This window comes from Alternaria metachromatica, assembly GCF_023757995.1.
Source record: "Alternaria metachromatica strain BMP 0045 chromosome Unknown scaffold_50, whole genome shotgun sequence".
Classification (NCBI taxonomy): Eukaryota; Fungi; Ascomycota; class Dothideomycetes; order Pleosporales; family Pleosporaceae; genus Alternaria; species Alternaria metachromatica.
The window spans coordinates 154,339-167,206 of NW_026055541.1; the positions used below are offsets into that span (position 1 = coordinate 154,339).

Sequence of the window (12,868 nt, forward strand, 5' to 3'; positions counted from 1 at the left end):
TCCTCGGCTCCCTCGTTCCAGTCTGGATTGGTTGTCGATCAACCTGTGGCTTCGGCAAGCCTGGTATGTCAGTACTAGCGAGTAAGCGGGGTAAGTCGGGGTAATCACAGCAGCCGTGCTACTGCGCGCTATCGTGAGGTTATTCAGTTCCGACTTCTCAGATTACTGATTGAGGCGTTCAAGGCTTGTTCGCGATTTACGAGTCCTTGCGCCGTGAGCGTGGGTAGGTCCTCAGAGGAACGTGGTCTTTCAACCTCTGCGTTTTGCACTCGGCTCATCATAGGCACCTTCAGCATCATCCCCATCGGCGTCGTCTCCAGCAGCGGGTTTGTTGGCCTTCTTTGGTTTTCGTCTCTTCCGCTTGTGCTTGACGGGTGGTTCTTCTGCAGCCGCAGTGATCTCCATGGGGACTTCTTCTGGCCTTCGCGATGAAACCTGGAGGGCCTTTTCAGGAGGAGCTTTGATTGTATATGCCATCGGAAGCACTGCTGGTCGTGCGATTGGAGGCAGCTCGCTCTCGTTCGCCATATTCTTGCGCATTCCTCTAGGGTTCTCTGCCTTGAGCAACGCAACGTATTCAGCGGTGCGTTTGGTATGCTCGACCTTGGTCATGATCTTCCAGTCCTCAGGCTTGTCTGCTGCTCTCCACTTTTGCCAAACGTCGTCGTGCATCACGCTTCCGCTGAGGACAACGAAAGCGCAGCTGTTCCACAGTGTATGGACTGCTTGTATGGGTAGCCACTTGGGCCGCAAGTCGCCATGCTTCGCAAGCCAGTATGCGACCTTTGCTGGCGTAGGACAGATGTTGCGTAAGTGTGGCTCGACGTAGATTGTGCGCTGGTCCCAGAATGCTAGACCGTCGTCATCGGTAACTTGGAACGAGTTGTGGGGTAGGTATTTAGGAGGGTACGAAGAGGGCTTGCGGCGGACATGGTAGCCATTGCTCGAGAGCTCTAGCATATCAGAGGGGTGGTCGCGGAGTGCTTGCTGCAGGAGGATCTGAGAGGCTTCGGGCTTCAGGGAGGAGATGTTGGGGTGTTCGAGGATGGCGGTGAGGTGGATGTCTGTATAGCAAGTCAGTCATGAGATAGACATACAATTGGGCATGTATACAATTCTCCTCGCCATCGACGGTTCTGTGACGGTCCTGCAGCCACTTTGCCCGCTGCTCTTCCTGGTGGGCATAGTCGGTGAAGATGAGCTCGACGCCAGCAGCAAGCTGACCAATGTACTCTGGCGTGACAGGCTTGGTGGTGAATCTGGGACCAGGCTTGGTGGCTTTGAGGTCAGTCTGTTCTGGCTGGTCAGTAGGTGAGCTGGTTCTTGTCTTCTGCATCGCCTCGACCAGCGCATCGTCTTGGTCGCCTTCAGCAGGCGCTTTAGAGGGTGCTTGGGCAGGCTTGGGCCGCGGCTTCTCACGGACGCCCTTGAGCCTGAGCGCTCTGGGAATGAACATGGCACCGATGTTCCGCTCTCGTGGTGGCGAGAGCTGACAAGAATTGGCGTCGCTGAAGAAGTTCGAGTGCCATCGCAGACCCCATTCGCGACGTGCCGCGGCTCAAGCACGGACCTACGTCAGTCCCCAGAATCTCAATTTCCATACAGCGTTGTCTCAGCCAACAACCTCACAAACCTCCTTCATACCAGACCCTACCTTCAAGCGTCAAGATGGCCAAAGAGAAGAACTACAACCCCGTGCAAGAAGCCAAGAAGGCCGAGAAGCAGAAGCAGATCCGCAAGCAAAAAGCCAACCTCCAGACGCAGCGCAACGAGAAACTCGCGCGCCGAAACCCCAACCGCATACAACGCGACATCGACAACCTCAAAGAACTCGACCAGAGCGGCGCAATACGGCCACATGAGCGGCAACGGCTACAGGAGCTGGAGAAGGATCTCGCCGCCGTCAACAAGGCGCGCGCAGCACTGGGCGACAAAGCGCCCGTCTTCAAGCCAGAGCGGCAATACAACAACGACGACAGAGGGCGGGGAGGCGACCGGGGAGGCAGAGGCGGCGGCGTTCTCGGCAAGCGATCGCGCGATGGACAGCGCAAAGACGACGACAGCAGCGACACGGACGACGACGTGAAGCGGATCCCCATGCCGCGCGACACACCGCCGCCCATACCACGGAAATACCTACCTCAAGACCCGCAAGACGAAGCCGCTGCGCCCGCCGAACCCAAGAAGCCCACCATCGTCTACGAAGCCGCACCCCAGGTCCGCGATCTGCGCAAAGAAGCAACAAGATTCATGCCTGCGTCTGTGGCGCAGAAGGTCAAGCTGGCAAAGGGCGAGGGGCGGTTACTCGAACCCGATGAGTTTGACAAGTTGCGGGAAGGAGGGTATATGAATGAGGGAAAGAAGAAGGATGACACGGAAGAAGGTGCTGAGAAGGTTCCACCAACGGCCGAAGATGAGGAGCTGGATGCTTTCTTGAGGTTACAGAACACGTCGGCGGGTGATATGGCAGAGCAGGTTGCTGAGGCTGCGGCCCAGGAAGCAGAGTACAAGATGATGGCTGCTGAGGCCAAGGGGCAGATGGAGGGTATATCTGATGAGGCCAAGACGGCGGAGAACACACTCAGGCATGTGCAGATGGAGGAGGTGGAAGATGAAGATTTATAGCATGCTATGAGTACTGAGTGTATCATGCACGAGTTATACCTTCAAACGTCCGGTCTTTGTTCCCAGATTCCACATCCTGCTCATAGTTGTGAGAGTGCAGCATTCAACGATAAGGTGAGTGCTACCATAGACGGTGGGAATCCTGATTACTTCGCGGAGAGTAAGCAGCAGGGTAATTGATCTGTGGGCGAAGTTGCGTCTGATTGTGAAAGAAACAACGACAGGCAAGTCACAGCAAAAAACAGATTGTTGATCATTGTTATTTCATTCATGGTAGGGTATATAGATATGCGGCTTTCACGCCGAAAGGGTATGTTCCATCCATCGCAGTATCATGTTCGTCCATTCTCAGGTCTTCATGGTCGTAAGAGGAGGAGGTATCGTGGCTACCAGGCAACAGCAAGAAAAAAGCGAGTGCTTTACTTCTTCTGGCCAGTGGCGCCGGAGAGGGTGTCGGAGATGCTCTGGCCAGCGTTGCCGAGAGCGTCCTGAGCTTGCTTCATGACACCCTGGCCCTGGGCGGAGGCATCGTCGCCGCCTGAGCGGGTGGCGTCACCGAGCTTCTGTCCGGTGGACTTCTGGCCCTCTGGTATGTATGTTAGTTGATGGCCAGGTTGTGAGTGGTGAGTAGTGGAAGAGACGTACCAGGCTGGACCATACCGGCAACGCGGTCACCGGCTCCGGTGAGGCTCTCGCTGGCCTTCTCGGTGGTGGACTTCTGGGAGTCGGGGGTCACTGAGAGACTGTCAGATGCTGCACTGAAGTTGGGTGAAGACAGTAAGCTTACTCTTCTCGGAGGCTTGCTCGCCGAGACCCTTGCGGAGGTTGTCAGACATGTTGGTAGTTGGTGGTTGGTTGGTTGAGGGTTGAAAGTGGTAGTTGTAGTTGTAGTTGAGTTGATTGGAGTTGAGTGTGATGAAGGTTCGAGCAAAGGGAAGCAAAAGCAGTCTTATATACTACCCTTCAGCATCGTCCAGGCTGCAGTGACGTGCTACGAAACCCGTACGTCATGCCTCGCGAGGCACCGTAGCCGCAAAGGGTGTGGGTGAGAGAGGGCAGCAGCAGTCCTACCGTGTACTCAGTGGGCCTTGTTACTTGCTCCTTCACATGTACGGTTGGCAGGGTCTACAGGGGTTCCTGCCAGGATGTATACCAGTTTGCAGACGCCACAGCCCGCCACGATAGGTAGATCAGCACTTCCGCTATATGTGATTGATGGTAATCTGGCGCCTTTGCATGGCATTCGCGTCATCTGGCCACGGCTCAAGGTGGGTACGGGTTCCAGATCTTCTGCCGCGGGACGAACACTGCCCCGCTACGAGCGAGATACGCTGTACAACTTGGATAGAGGGGCATGTGCTGCCGCGGCTGCCCCTCTCGCGCAAATGCTTTTTACTCTGGATAGTTGGTAGCGTAGTAAAGACATAGTTGGTAGCGTTGGATTAGCACCAGTTCTTTCTTGGAAACGGTAGACTATCCCCTCGCCCTACTTCTAGCTCACAGCCATACGCCGGAGAAGGAGCCGCTGTTTGCCAACATCGGGTACGCGAACAGTGGGAGGGTTTAGTGGGGCAGTACCCCGCTGACGTAGCTCAGAGGCACGAGGAAGTCGCGCAGCACGTGACCTGCATCGTCACCATTGCACACTAACCCCAATCCATCACTCCCACACCACGCGCTGCGCGTGCAAACATCCTACAGACATCAACACGTCCCAACATCTGCAGTTCGGTTGAACGGCGGCAATCGACTTCACGCGTACAGCGCGTACAGTGGACGGCGTTGCTAATTCTGGCCTTTTGCCGCTGAGCGAAAACTTGTTTGACATCTGTCGCAGCCTATCCACTTTTCATCTCGTCAACGTCGTCAATGTGACGAGCCTTCGCTTGGGCGATTGGAAGCTGTGCACATCCTGCGCACAACTCCGATCATGTACTTACATAGAAGAAGCGGGCCGTTATCCGTTGCTGAGCTCTGCGCTGTCTGCTGTGAACCTTGGCTGATCTCACAGCATCCGTGGCGAGGCTGAGTCCTGCCAACATCGCGTCCATTGGTACCACAACAACTGCAAGTCAGCAACAAGAAGCGGGAGAAGGGTTGACCTATTTCCGGCCGCAGCTACGGCCTCGAATCACTATCGGAGAACTGGCCCTTGTCTGCACGGCGAGGTCTGCGGTCTCACCTGGCCGGCCGCAGTCACCCTTGGGCCGAGCCCGCGCACAACTCAGATAACGCCGGCTATAGTGTACTCCTATAGCTGATACCAACATCGCCCTATGAAGACGATCGCCAGCATGATGCCAGCATGGTCAGCAGTCGGAAGTGCGACCGTCGGATGCTCGATGAACGCTGCCTTGGAGGCCTGACAGCCACATTCAATAGCCAACAACAACGTTCGACCATTGTCTTATACGGGTCGCATGCATTCGAGTCTTGCCGCGCGACTTGGAGTCGTCTCCCAACTGTGCCGTCGGCGTCGCGCGATATCCTCAGGAAAGGCTCGCCGTTACACGCGATGCTCCTGAGCGAACTCCCAGGGTCGGCAAGGCTGGACAACGCTTCACAAGCCACGAAAGGGCCCCTGTGCCACAACCGACCTAACCAAACAGGCGATATTTCAGATATACAACCAATCAACCCTCAATCTCCCATATCTGCCTTACCAATGGGTAAACCCAGCATCTGTTCCCCGTGTTTCAGATCGGATCCGCTCTAGCGCTTTCCTAGACAGTAGTCGCTTCATGATAGGGTCCGCGTCGATCAGGCTCCGACAAACCTAATTTTACTTACCGCTGCACAGTACCAAACCTCACCGTTTGGTGTATGGACATGCCCTCTATCACAGTCATTGACTCGTCGACGGCTCTCGCCCGCATGAGTCTCCATGCCTGACAATCCGCCTGGCCGCCTGGCTAGCTGTGCCACAGGCTCTAACAATAGCTCAAGCACAGTAATGGCAGGGATGACTTTATGCGGCAGAGAATGCCATAGGTACATTCGATATGTCGAACAGGTTTGCTTGTGTACAGTATTCTCTTGGAGTTCTCGGCGTTATCTGCACTGCCGTGACTAGGATCGAACTCACACGCCAGCCTACAGTCCGGTTCCTTGATACATCTGCCTGAACTTTCGAAGTCGAGGTCGCTTCGGTCAAAGTCACAGCGTCTGGGGAAAACATAAAACACAGAGCGGTTCGCCTCCGTTAGTTGTCACTTCCTTATCAAGCCAGCATCCTCTCGTCGAGCTCGAAGCAACTCAGTAATCCCTATTGTCACTATTGCCTAATCCACCATGAAGTACCTCACAGCGCTGTTGATACCTCTCCTCTACTGTACTCCTACATACGCAGACTTTGCCGACGACGCATTCTCAGCGATAAAAACTCTACAAGAAAAATGGTACAACTCTGATACTGGTTTATGGTAAGTCGCAGTCCACTCTCACAATGGCCAAATCTAATCTCTACCAGGAACGACTTATGGTGGCAGTCTGGCAACATTATCGAGACCGTCGCGCGCTTCGGTATTCAGGATGCCGACTTCAAGGAGCACGCCATTAACATCGTCTCCACCACATACGCCAAATCGTCCCAACAGCATGGGGCAGATGGGTGGAAGAATAAGTTCTACGATGACGAGGGGTGGTGGGCCATGGGCTGGATAGCCTCATACGATCTCACTGGAGACATGAAGTACCTCGACACAGCCAGAGACATCTTTGCCGACATGACTACAGGCTGGGACGGCAATCGGTGTGGCGGCGGCCTGTGGTGGTCCAAAGACCGCGACTACATTGCTGCCATCTCAAACGAACTCTTCTTATCCGTTGCTGCCCATCTGGCAAACCGGGCTGAGGGCCAGATGAAAGAGGACTACACCAACTGGGCTGAGATGGAGTGGGACTGGTTCGAGAAGTCCGGTATAATCAACTCCGACAGCTTAGTTAACGACGGCATCGATCCATCAAGCTGCAAGAACAACGGCAGAACAACCTTCACTTACAACCAAGGCATCGTCCTAGCTGGTCTCTCGGAATTAGCTCGCGCAACAAACAACGGCGATTACATCGAAAAGGCCTACAAGCTTGCGACCGCGTCGACTTCTAAACTCAGTGACGGCAGCGGTATCCTCACCGAGCCTGCTGATTATCCTCTCGACCCCGTCGCCTCGCAGTTCAAAGGCGCATACGTTCGCGGTCTATCAACGCTGTATGAAAACGCACCACAAGAAGGTGTCCAACAATTCTTCATGCGCAATGCGAATGCGGCGAGGAGTCAGCCTAGGGTTGATGGTGGCGTTATCATAGATCGGTGGCAGGGGCCCAGCGACAGTGGCAACCCGAGCACACACGCGAGTGGCATTGACATCCTTGTCGCCGCTGCGCTGGCTGGAGAAGCTTAGGATGACTGGCATGCGCTCCTGATTCTAGTAATGTTTTATACCCCTTTCTGTTTTCATTTTCTCGGTTGTTTGGCGCTGGATCTCGCGGGTTTGTGGTCATCTTGGTCCGAAAAGAGAGTCATTCTGTTTAATGGTAATTACGAATTTAACGACACATCAACATCGATCTCCGAATGATACTATTCATTAACTTACCTGATGTCGTTGTTGGTGGATATGCCGGCCTACATGGACACGGGCCAGATGAAGTAAAGTTTGACCTGCACCACGTGAACGGCACACTCGCTAAGCTTCCAGTGAAACCTCGACCGGGCTCTTCCGGGCATCGCACGACAACCCGCAGGAAAAAAGGCCATACATTCATCTTCACTGACACGCTGCGCGCAGGAGGCGTTCTCTTGCGCGCTCGCTGTCGAGCACGCAATGTTGCGGGGAAGCATCGGCGTGGCCGGCACTTGCAACGAGCGACCCGAGGTCGCGCCCAGACAATAGCATCAACGTTGTTCCCAGCTCCACTCTCCAACACTTACCCGAACGCGTCCAGTACGTCCTCGCCTCACGTAAAATGTTTTACCGAAGTGCCTTAGTCAATACCGCGCAGATGCAAGTCGATAAGGCTACAGCTGCGCACTGTCCTGCTCGAAGATACGCCCCGATCTTTGCACACGTCGATTAGGGCTAGAGGCGGCATGCATGCTGCTTTGTTTGTTGGCCGCTGCAGGTCTTGCTGCTCATGGTAGGGTAGATACGCCCGTGGTTACACCGGTTTGGGAGGGTGTTGTATTGTCAGAGGTGCTGTCATGCCGGGTCTATCTGGCAGATTTGGGATGGGCAGAGAATGCGTGATGTAAGGTTTGCGAGCTTTTTGCCTTGTTCATCTTGTGGGTATCAGGGCTGGAGTGGAAGAGCTTTGTCTTACATATCAGACCTCGTTGTTGGGGGATTCTCTCAATTCTTCACACGTTCTTCGTTTTTATTCATCTACCTCTCGTCATGGGCTACGAAGCGAATAAGTACCGGTCATGGTTGCCAAACTTCCTCAAGAAGTTGACTCAAGATGACGCCACGCCTGATGAGCGAACGTCTCTTCTCCCAGACTCGCAGCATGAGGAATGGTCTACTGGCGAAACACACGAACTCGAGGATGACACTGCATCAAAGTCCCAACTTATCCTCCACGAATTCTGGGTACTGTTCAAAGGGTCACTGCCCGTGGTCGTAGCATACGCGTTGCAAAATTCTCTCCAGACAGTCTCCGTCCTCATCGTCGGACGCCTCTCGCCAGAAGCATTGGCTACCGCTGCCTTCTCGTATATGTTCGCAATGGCTACTGGTTGGCTCGTCGCTCTTGGTGGCACGACGGCGATCGACACGCTGGCTTCTGCCAGTTTTACCGGAAGCAAAAATCGGCATGACCTTGGTATCATCCTCCAGCGCGCATTCGTCGTTCTTCTACTGTTCTACATACCCATCGCTATCGTTTGGTTCTGCTCCGAGCCGCTCTTCAAAGCGCTCGGCCAGGAGGACTATATCGCCAGAGACTCGGCGAGGTTTCTCTCGGTGCTTGCCCCGGGCGGTATTGGCTATGTATACTTTGAGGCGTTGAAGAAGTATATGCAGGCTCAAGGTATGGTTCTTGTTCTGCCGCAATCCCGAAACCCATGCTGACAAGGTTAGAAATCATGAGACCCGGAACATACGTCCTATTGATCACCTCCCCCCTCAGCGCCGGTCTCAACTACCTCTTCGTGTACACTTTCCATATGGGCCTCCTCGGCGCTCCGCTTGCTACCGGCATCGCATACTGGGCATCCTTTCTTTTGCTGCTCGCATATGCTCGCTTCGTCGATGGATGGCAATGCTGGGGCGGCTGGGACCGCAAGTGTCTACAAAACCTTTGGACCTTCTCACGGCTTGCTTTACTCGGAGTTATACATGTCGGCACGGAATGGTGGGCGTTTGAGATTGTTGCGCTCGTTGCAGGAAAGCTCGGCACGATACCACTCGCGGCGCAAAGTGTCATCATGACCACGGACCAAGTCATGAACACCATTCCTTTCGGAGTTGGTGTCGCTACCTCGTCGCGTGTCGGAAACCTCCTCGGCGCCCGCAATGCCAAAGGCGCAGCCAGAGCTGCCAACGTGGCTGCGGTACTTAGCATGCTGCTCGGTGCGCTTGTACTGGCTGTCCTTATGGGAGTCAAAGACTTTTACGCCAAGATCTTCAACGACGACGCGGAGGTCGTCAAGCTCACTGCAAAGGTAATGCCTTATGTTGCGCTTTTCCAAATCGCAGACGGACTCAATGGCAGCTGCGGAGGCGCTCTGAGAGGCATGGGTCGACAGCATATTGGAGCTACGGTCAACATCGTCAGCTACTACTGCGGAGCTCTGCCACTCGGCATTTGGCTTGCTTTCCACGGCTGGGGTCTTGGCGGCTTATGGGTAGGCCAATGCATCGCCCTGTATCTTGTTGGATTTGCAGAATGGGCGATCGTTGCTTGGAGTAACTGGGACTACCAAGTCAAGAAAGCTTTCGAGCGGATGGATTCGGATGACAGGGCGGAGCTGGGCGTGCCTCCAGATGAAGCAGCGCCGGTACACAGATAGTGGCCTCGCATCATTGAGGTCGATCGGACCTCGGAGGTATTAGCAACGCGTCTTACTGTGTAGACGCACGGAATAGAGATAGATAGCTGCCCGGAGCCACCAATGCACGAAGTGTCAAAAATTACTCGATACGTTAAGCGAGACGTTTTTAGTGCCGCCGGTATCTGAACCCTGGCTCCGCGAACGAACCTCACTCCTCATCACATCATCACCTCCGCACAGCTACCCGATCGCTGCGTACCCCACGCCTTGCTTCCTCCTCAATGGCATGGAACCCCGTACTGGAAACGCGTGAGTGAACGATGTATGCAACCGTGCATGCGCTGCACCTCGGCCCATCAATCGACCGCCTAACCTGCCACGGAGATCGCACTTGAAGGATGCATCCGGATCACACAATTCTTATCGAACCAATCCGCGTACCATACAACAGCTACGAAAGACCGTTACGTAGAGGTGTAAAGCTCTAGACTACGTAACAACCTCACCGGAAAGCTAACTTGCATGCATGAGCTAGCGTAACTTTGCTACGCGTCTTGACTCGCTTCAGATAAGGCTGCGATACCCAGAGATCGAGGCTGCTGAATATCCGCGTTACATATCGTCTATGGAGAAGGTTACTGGTCGGATTCCCCGGGTTTTATCACCGTGGCGCCCGTCATTGTACATGGTGCATGGCGGGGTGGGTATCCACATCGATCAGCAACGGCCGATGCATGTCGTTCTCGGTGAAATGAAGTTGCGCAAGAGTACGAGGATGAGGTAGAAGAGCTGGTGCGACCATCACGGTATTCAGATGGTTATTCAAAAGGTAGACATAGTTGACTGCGGAATAGTCCAGCCCAATTCTCATTGCAGCACTTCTTCGGCTCCAAGCGCGAAGCACACAACTTCGAGTTCACAACCTACGTCAACGCAATATCGAGCCCGGTGGCTTCTCCAAGGATCTACTAACCGATTGGAGGCAGTACGGTGCTATGCCTGCAGACGACATCATGGAGCAGGGGTAGCTCCAAAAAAATGTTGTTTACCTAACAGCAGTTTACCTAACGTGAGCTGGTCAAGCAAGTCACTGATAGAGTTGCGCTCGATATCTTCAGCTATTTACTGTGAGCTCTCCGCGGTCCCCAGATCTGTTCATCCATCTCCTCTCCTCCAGTTTCACTCCATCGTTATCCTGAGGCACCAGCAAGATGAGGTTCACTCCCGCGCTTTTGAGCTTCGCGGCTACCGTAGCTGCGCATGGCGATCACGGCCATGACCAAGACCCTTTGAATGGTCCTCACGAGGGACTGTGGTACAACACACTTCCTGGTGATGGCGGCAAACAAGTATGCATCAACAACCTGAGGCGACACCCTACAACAATGACTTACTTTCCTGTAGGCCGACTCCATCTTCTCCGGCATATCCACATTCGGACGCCTGCCATACCACCCATGTCTCTCGAGCAACACGCAGTTCGACATTGCATTCATTGGTGCGCCCTTTGACACTGGCACATCCTACCGCCCAGGTGCTCGCTTCGGGCCCAGCGGTATCAGACAAGGTTCCCGCCGCCTCAATCTCTAGTATGTTTCCTTGAAAGCAGTCGCATGCTTACTTTTACTGTGTCGTGATCCAAAGGCTCACGCAGAATTGGATTTAGTGGTGGCTACAACGTTCCACTCGCGGCGAACCCGTTCAACTCGTGGGCTAAAGTTGTGGACTGCGGTGACATCCCTGTTACTTCGTAAGTTACTTTACGTCTTTACGTGCCTGAGAAGCTGGTGTTAGGATGTGCTAACTCGTTTGCTCGTGTAGGTACGACAACGCGTATGCACTCCAACAGATTGAAGAAGGCCACAACCTTCTGTTGAGCCGCCCACCACACACACATGCCAACAAGCCCGGTCCCTCAAAGACAGGCAAGACACTCCCTCGTCTGATCACCCTCGGAGGAGACCACACCATCACACTCCCTCTTCTCCGTTCCATCAACCGAGAGTACGGACCCATTACCGTCATCCACTTTGACAGCCATCTGTAAGCCACACCTCATCCTTCTTCACTCCCCCATTAACTATTCACTAACACGCACGCAGCGACACCTGGCGCCCCAAAGTCTTCGGCGGCGCCCCCAGCGAACAAGCCAGCATAAACCACGGCACCTACTTCTTCCACGCCGCCCAAGAAGGCCTCCTCGCAAACGACACCAACATCCACGCCGGCATCCGCACGACCCTGTCCGGCCCTTCTGACTACGAAAACGACGGCTACTGCGGTTTCGAAATCGTCGAGGCACGTGAAGTAGACAAGATCGGCACCGATGGCATCATCAAGAAGATCCGCGAGAGGGTCGGCTTGGAGAAGCCCGTGTATCTGAGTATCGATATCGATACGCTGGATCCTGCTTGTACGTTACTAATCCTTGGGAGAGTTGAATTACAGATGAATGGCATAGCTAACGTGTATGAACGCACAGTCGCACCCGCAACCGGCACACCCGAAACCGGCGGCTGGACGACCCGCGAACTCCGCACCATTATCCGCGGTCTCGAAGGCATCAACCTCATCGCCGCCGACATTGTCGAGGTCGCACCCGCTTACGACACCAACGCCGAACTCACCACTATGGCTGCTGCTGTGCGTTTCTATTTCCTTACTCTCCTTGGGTCGATCATGTATATGCTTGTTTGGGGCTTTCGCTGACGATTGGTGTGTGTGCTTTTAGGATACGCTGTATGAGGTTATGACTTTGATGGTCAAGAAGGGGCCGTTGAGCTATATGGGGGCTCCCAAGGAGATCATGGAGTTGTAGATGATTCGATGGTCTTTTGATGACCTGAGGTGGTGTTGGGCCGGGAGTTGTGGGGATGGTGAAGCACGGGCGATATCGGGCGTTGAGCGAGCTCGGGTTCATGCAAGACGAAGAGATGATTGTACCTGCATGGGTCATGTACATGATGGTGATGATAACGATGACGACGAATGATAGTCTCTTACGGCATACTGCACGGTTTTTGTTCCAATGAACTGCGCAATCATCCTAAGCACGTTGCCATGCATGAGTCAAGTGTTAGGTCAAGTCTTGAAGGTACCAAGTTGCGACTGGTAAGAGTTGATTTCCTAATACTACAACGCAACGGCTACTACTACTACTACTACTACTACTACTACTACTACTACTACTACTACTACTACTACTACTACTACTACTACTACTACTACTACTACTACTACTACTACTACTAC

General features: G+C 54.0%; 6 protein-coding genes across 6 annotated transcripts; 4 read left to right on the forward strand and 2 right to left on the reverse strand.

The window, feature by feature from the left end:
* Window positions 1–249: 249 nt before the first annotated feature.
* On the reverse strand, window positions 250–1,456 carry J4E83_010731 (uncharacterized protein; the record flags this gene model as incomplete). Its single annotated transcript, XM_049337611.1, has 2 exons — window positions 250–1,064; window positions 1,114–1,456. The coding sequence occupies 2 exons, from the start codon at window positions 1,454–1,456 to the stop codon at window positions 250–252; spliced, it is 1,158 nt and encodes a 385-aa protein (XP_049183297.1).
* A 212-nt stretch (window positions 1,457–1,668) lies between these two features.
* Window positions 1,669–2,625, forward strand: J4E83_010732 (uncharacterized protein; the record flags this gene model as incomplete). The annotated part of the gene is made up of 1 exon (XM_049337612.1): window positions 1,669–2,625. The coding sequence occupies one exon, from the start codon at window positions 1,669–1,671 to the stop codon at window positions 2,623–2,625; it is 957 nt and encodes a 318-aa protein (XP_049183298.1).
* Window positions 2,626–3,044: 419 nt separating this feature from the next.
* Window positions 3,045–3,461, reverse strand: J4E83_010733 (uncharacterized protein; the record flags this gene model as incomplete). The annotated part of the gene is made up of 3 exons (XM_049337613.1): window positions 3,045–3,211; window positions 3,271–3,360; window positions 3,413–3,461. 3 exons carry the CDS (start codon window positions 3,459–3,461, stop codon window positions 3,045–3,047), a joined length of 306 nt encoding a protein of 101 aa, XP_049183299.1.
* A 2,455-nt stretch (window positions 3,462–5,916) lies between these two features.
* On the forward strand, window positions 5,917–7,025 carry J4E83_010734 (uncharacterized protein; the record flags this gene model as incomplete). Its single annotated transcript, XM_049337614.1, has 2 exons — window positions 5,917–6,047; window positions 6,095–7,025. The coding sequence occupies 2 exons, from the start codon at window positions 5,917–5,919 to the stop codon at window positions 7,023–7,025; spliced, it is 1,062 nt and encodes a 353-aa protein (XP_049183300.1).
* Window positions 7,026–8,018: 993 nt separating this feature from the next.
* Window positions 8,019–9,634, forward strand: J4E83_010735 (uncharacterized protein; the record flags this gene model as incomplete). Its single annotated transcript, XM_049337615.1, has 2 exons — window positions 8,019–8,652; window positions 8,703–9,634. The coding sequence occupies 2 exons, from the start codon at window positions 8,019–8,021 to the stop codon at window positions 9,632–9,634; spliced, it is 1,566 nt and encodes a 521-aa protein (XP_049183301.1).
* A 1,193-nt stretch (window positions 9,635–10,827) lies between these two features.
* Window positions 10,828–12,434, forward strand: J4E83_010736 (uncharacterized protein; the record flags this gene model as incomplete). Its single annotated transcript, XM_049337616.1, has 7 exons — window positions 10,828–10,965; window positions 11,021–11,205; window positions 11,283–11,366; window positions 11,438–11,659; window positions 11,719–12,029; window positions 12,099–12,259; window positions 12,348–12,434. The coding sequence occupies 7 exons, from the start codon at window positions 10,828–10,830 to the stop codon at window positions 12,432–12,434; spliced, it is 1,188 nt and encodes a 395-aa protein (XP_049183302.1).
* Between the last annotated feature and the right edge of the window lie 434 nt (window positions 12,435–12,868).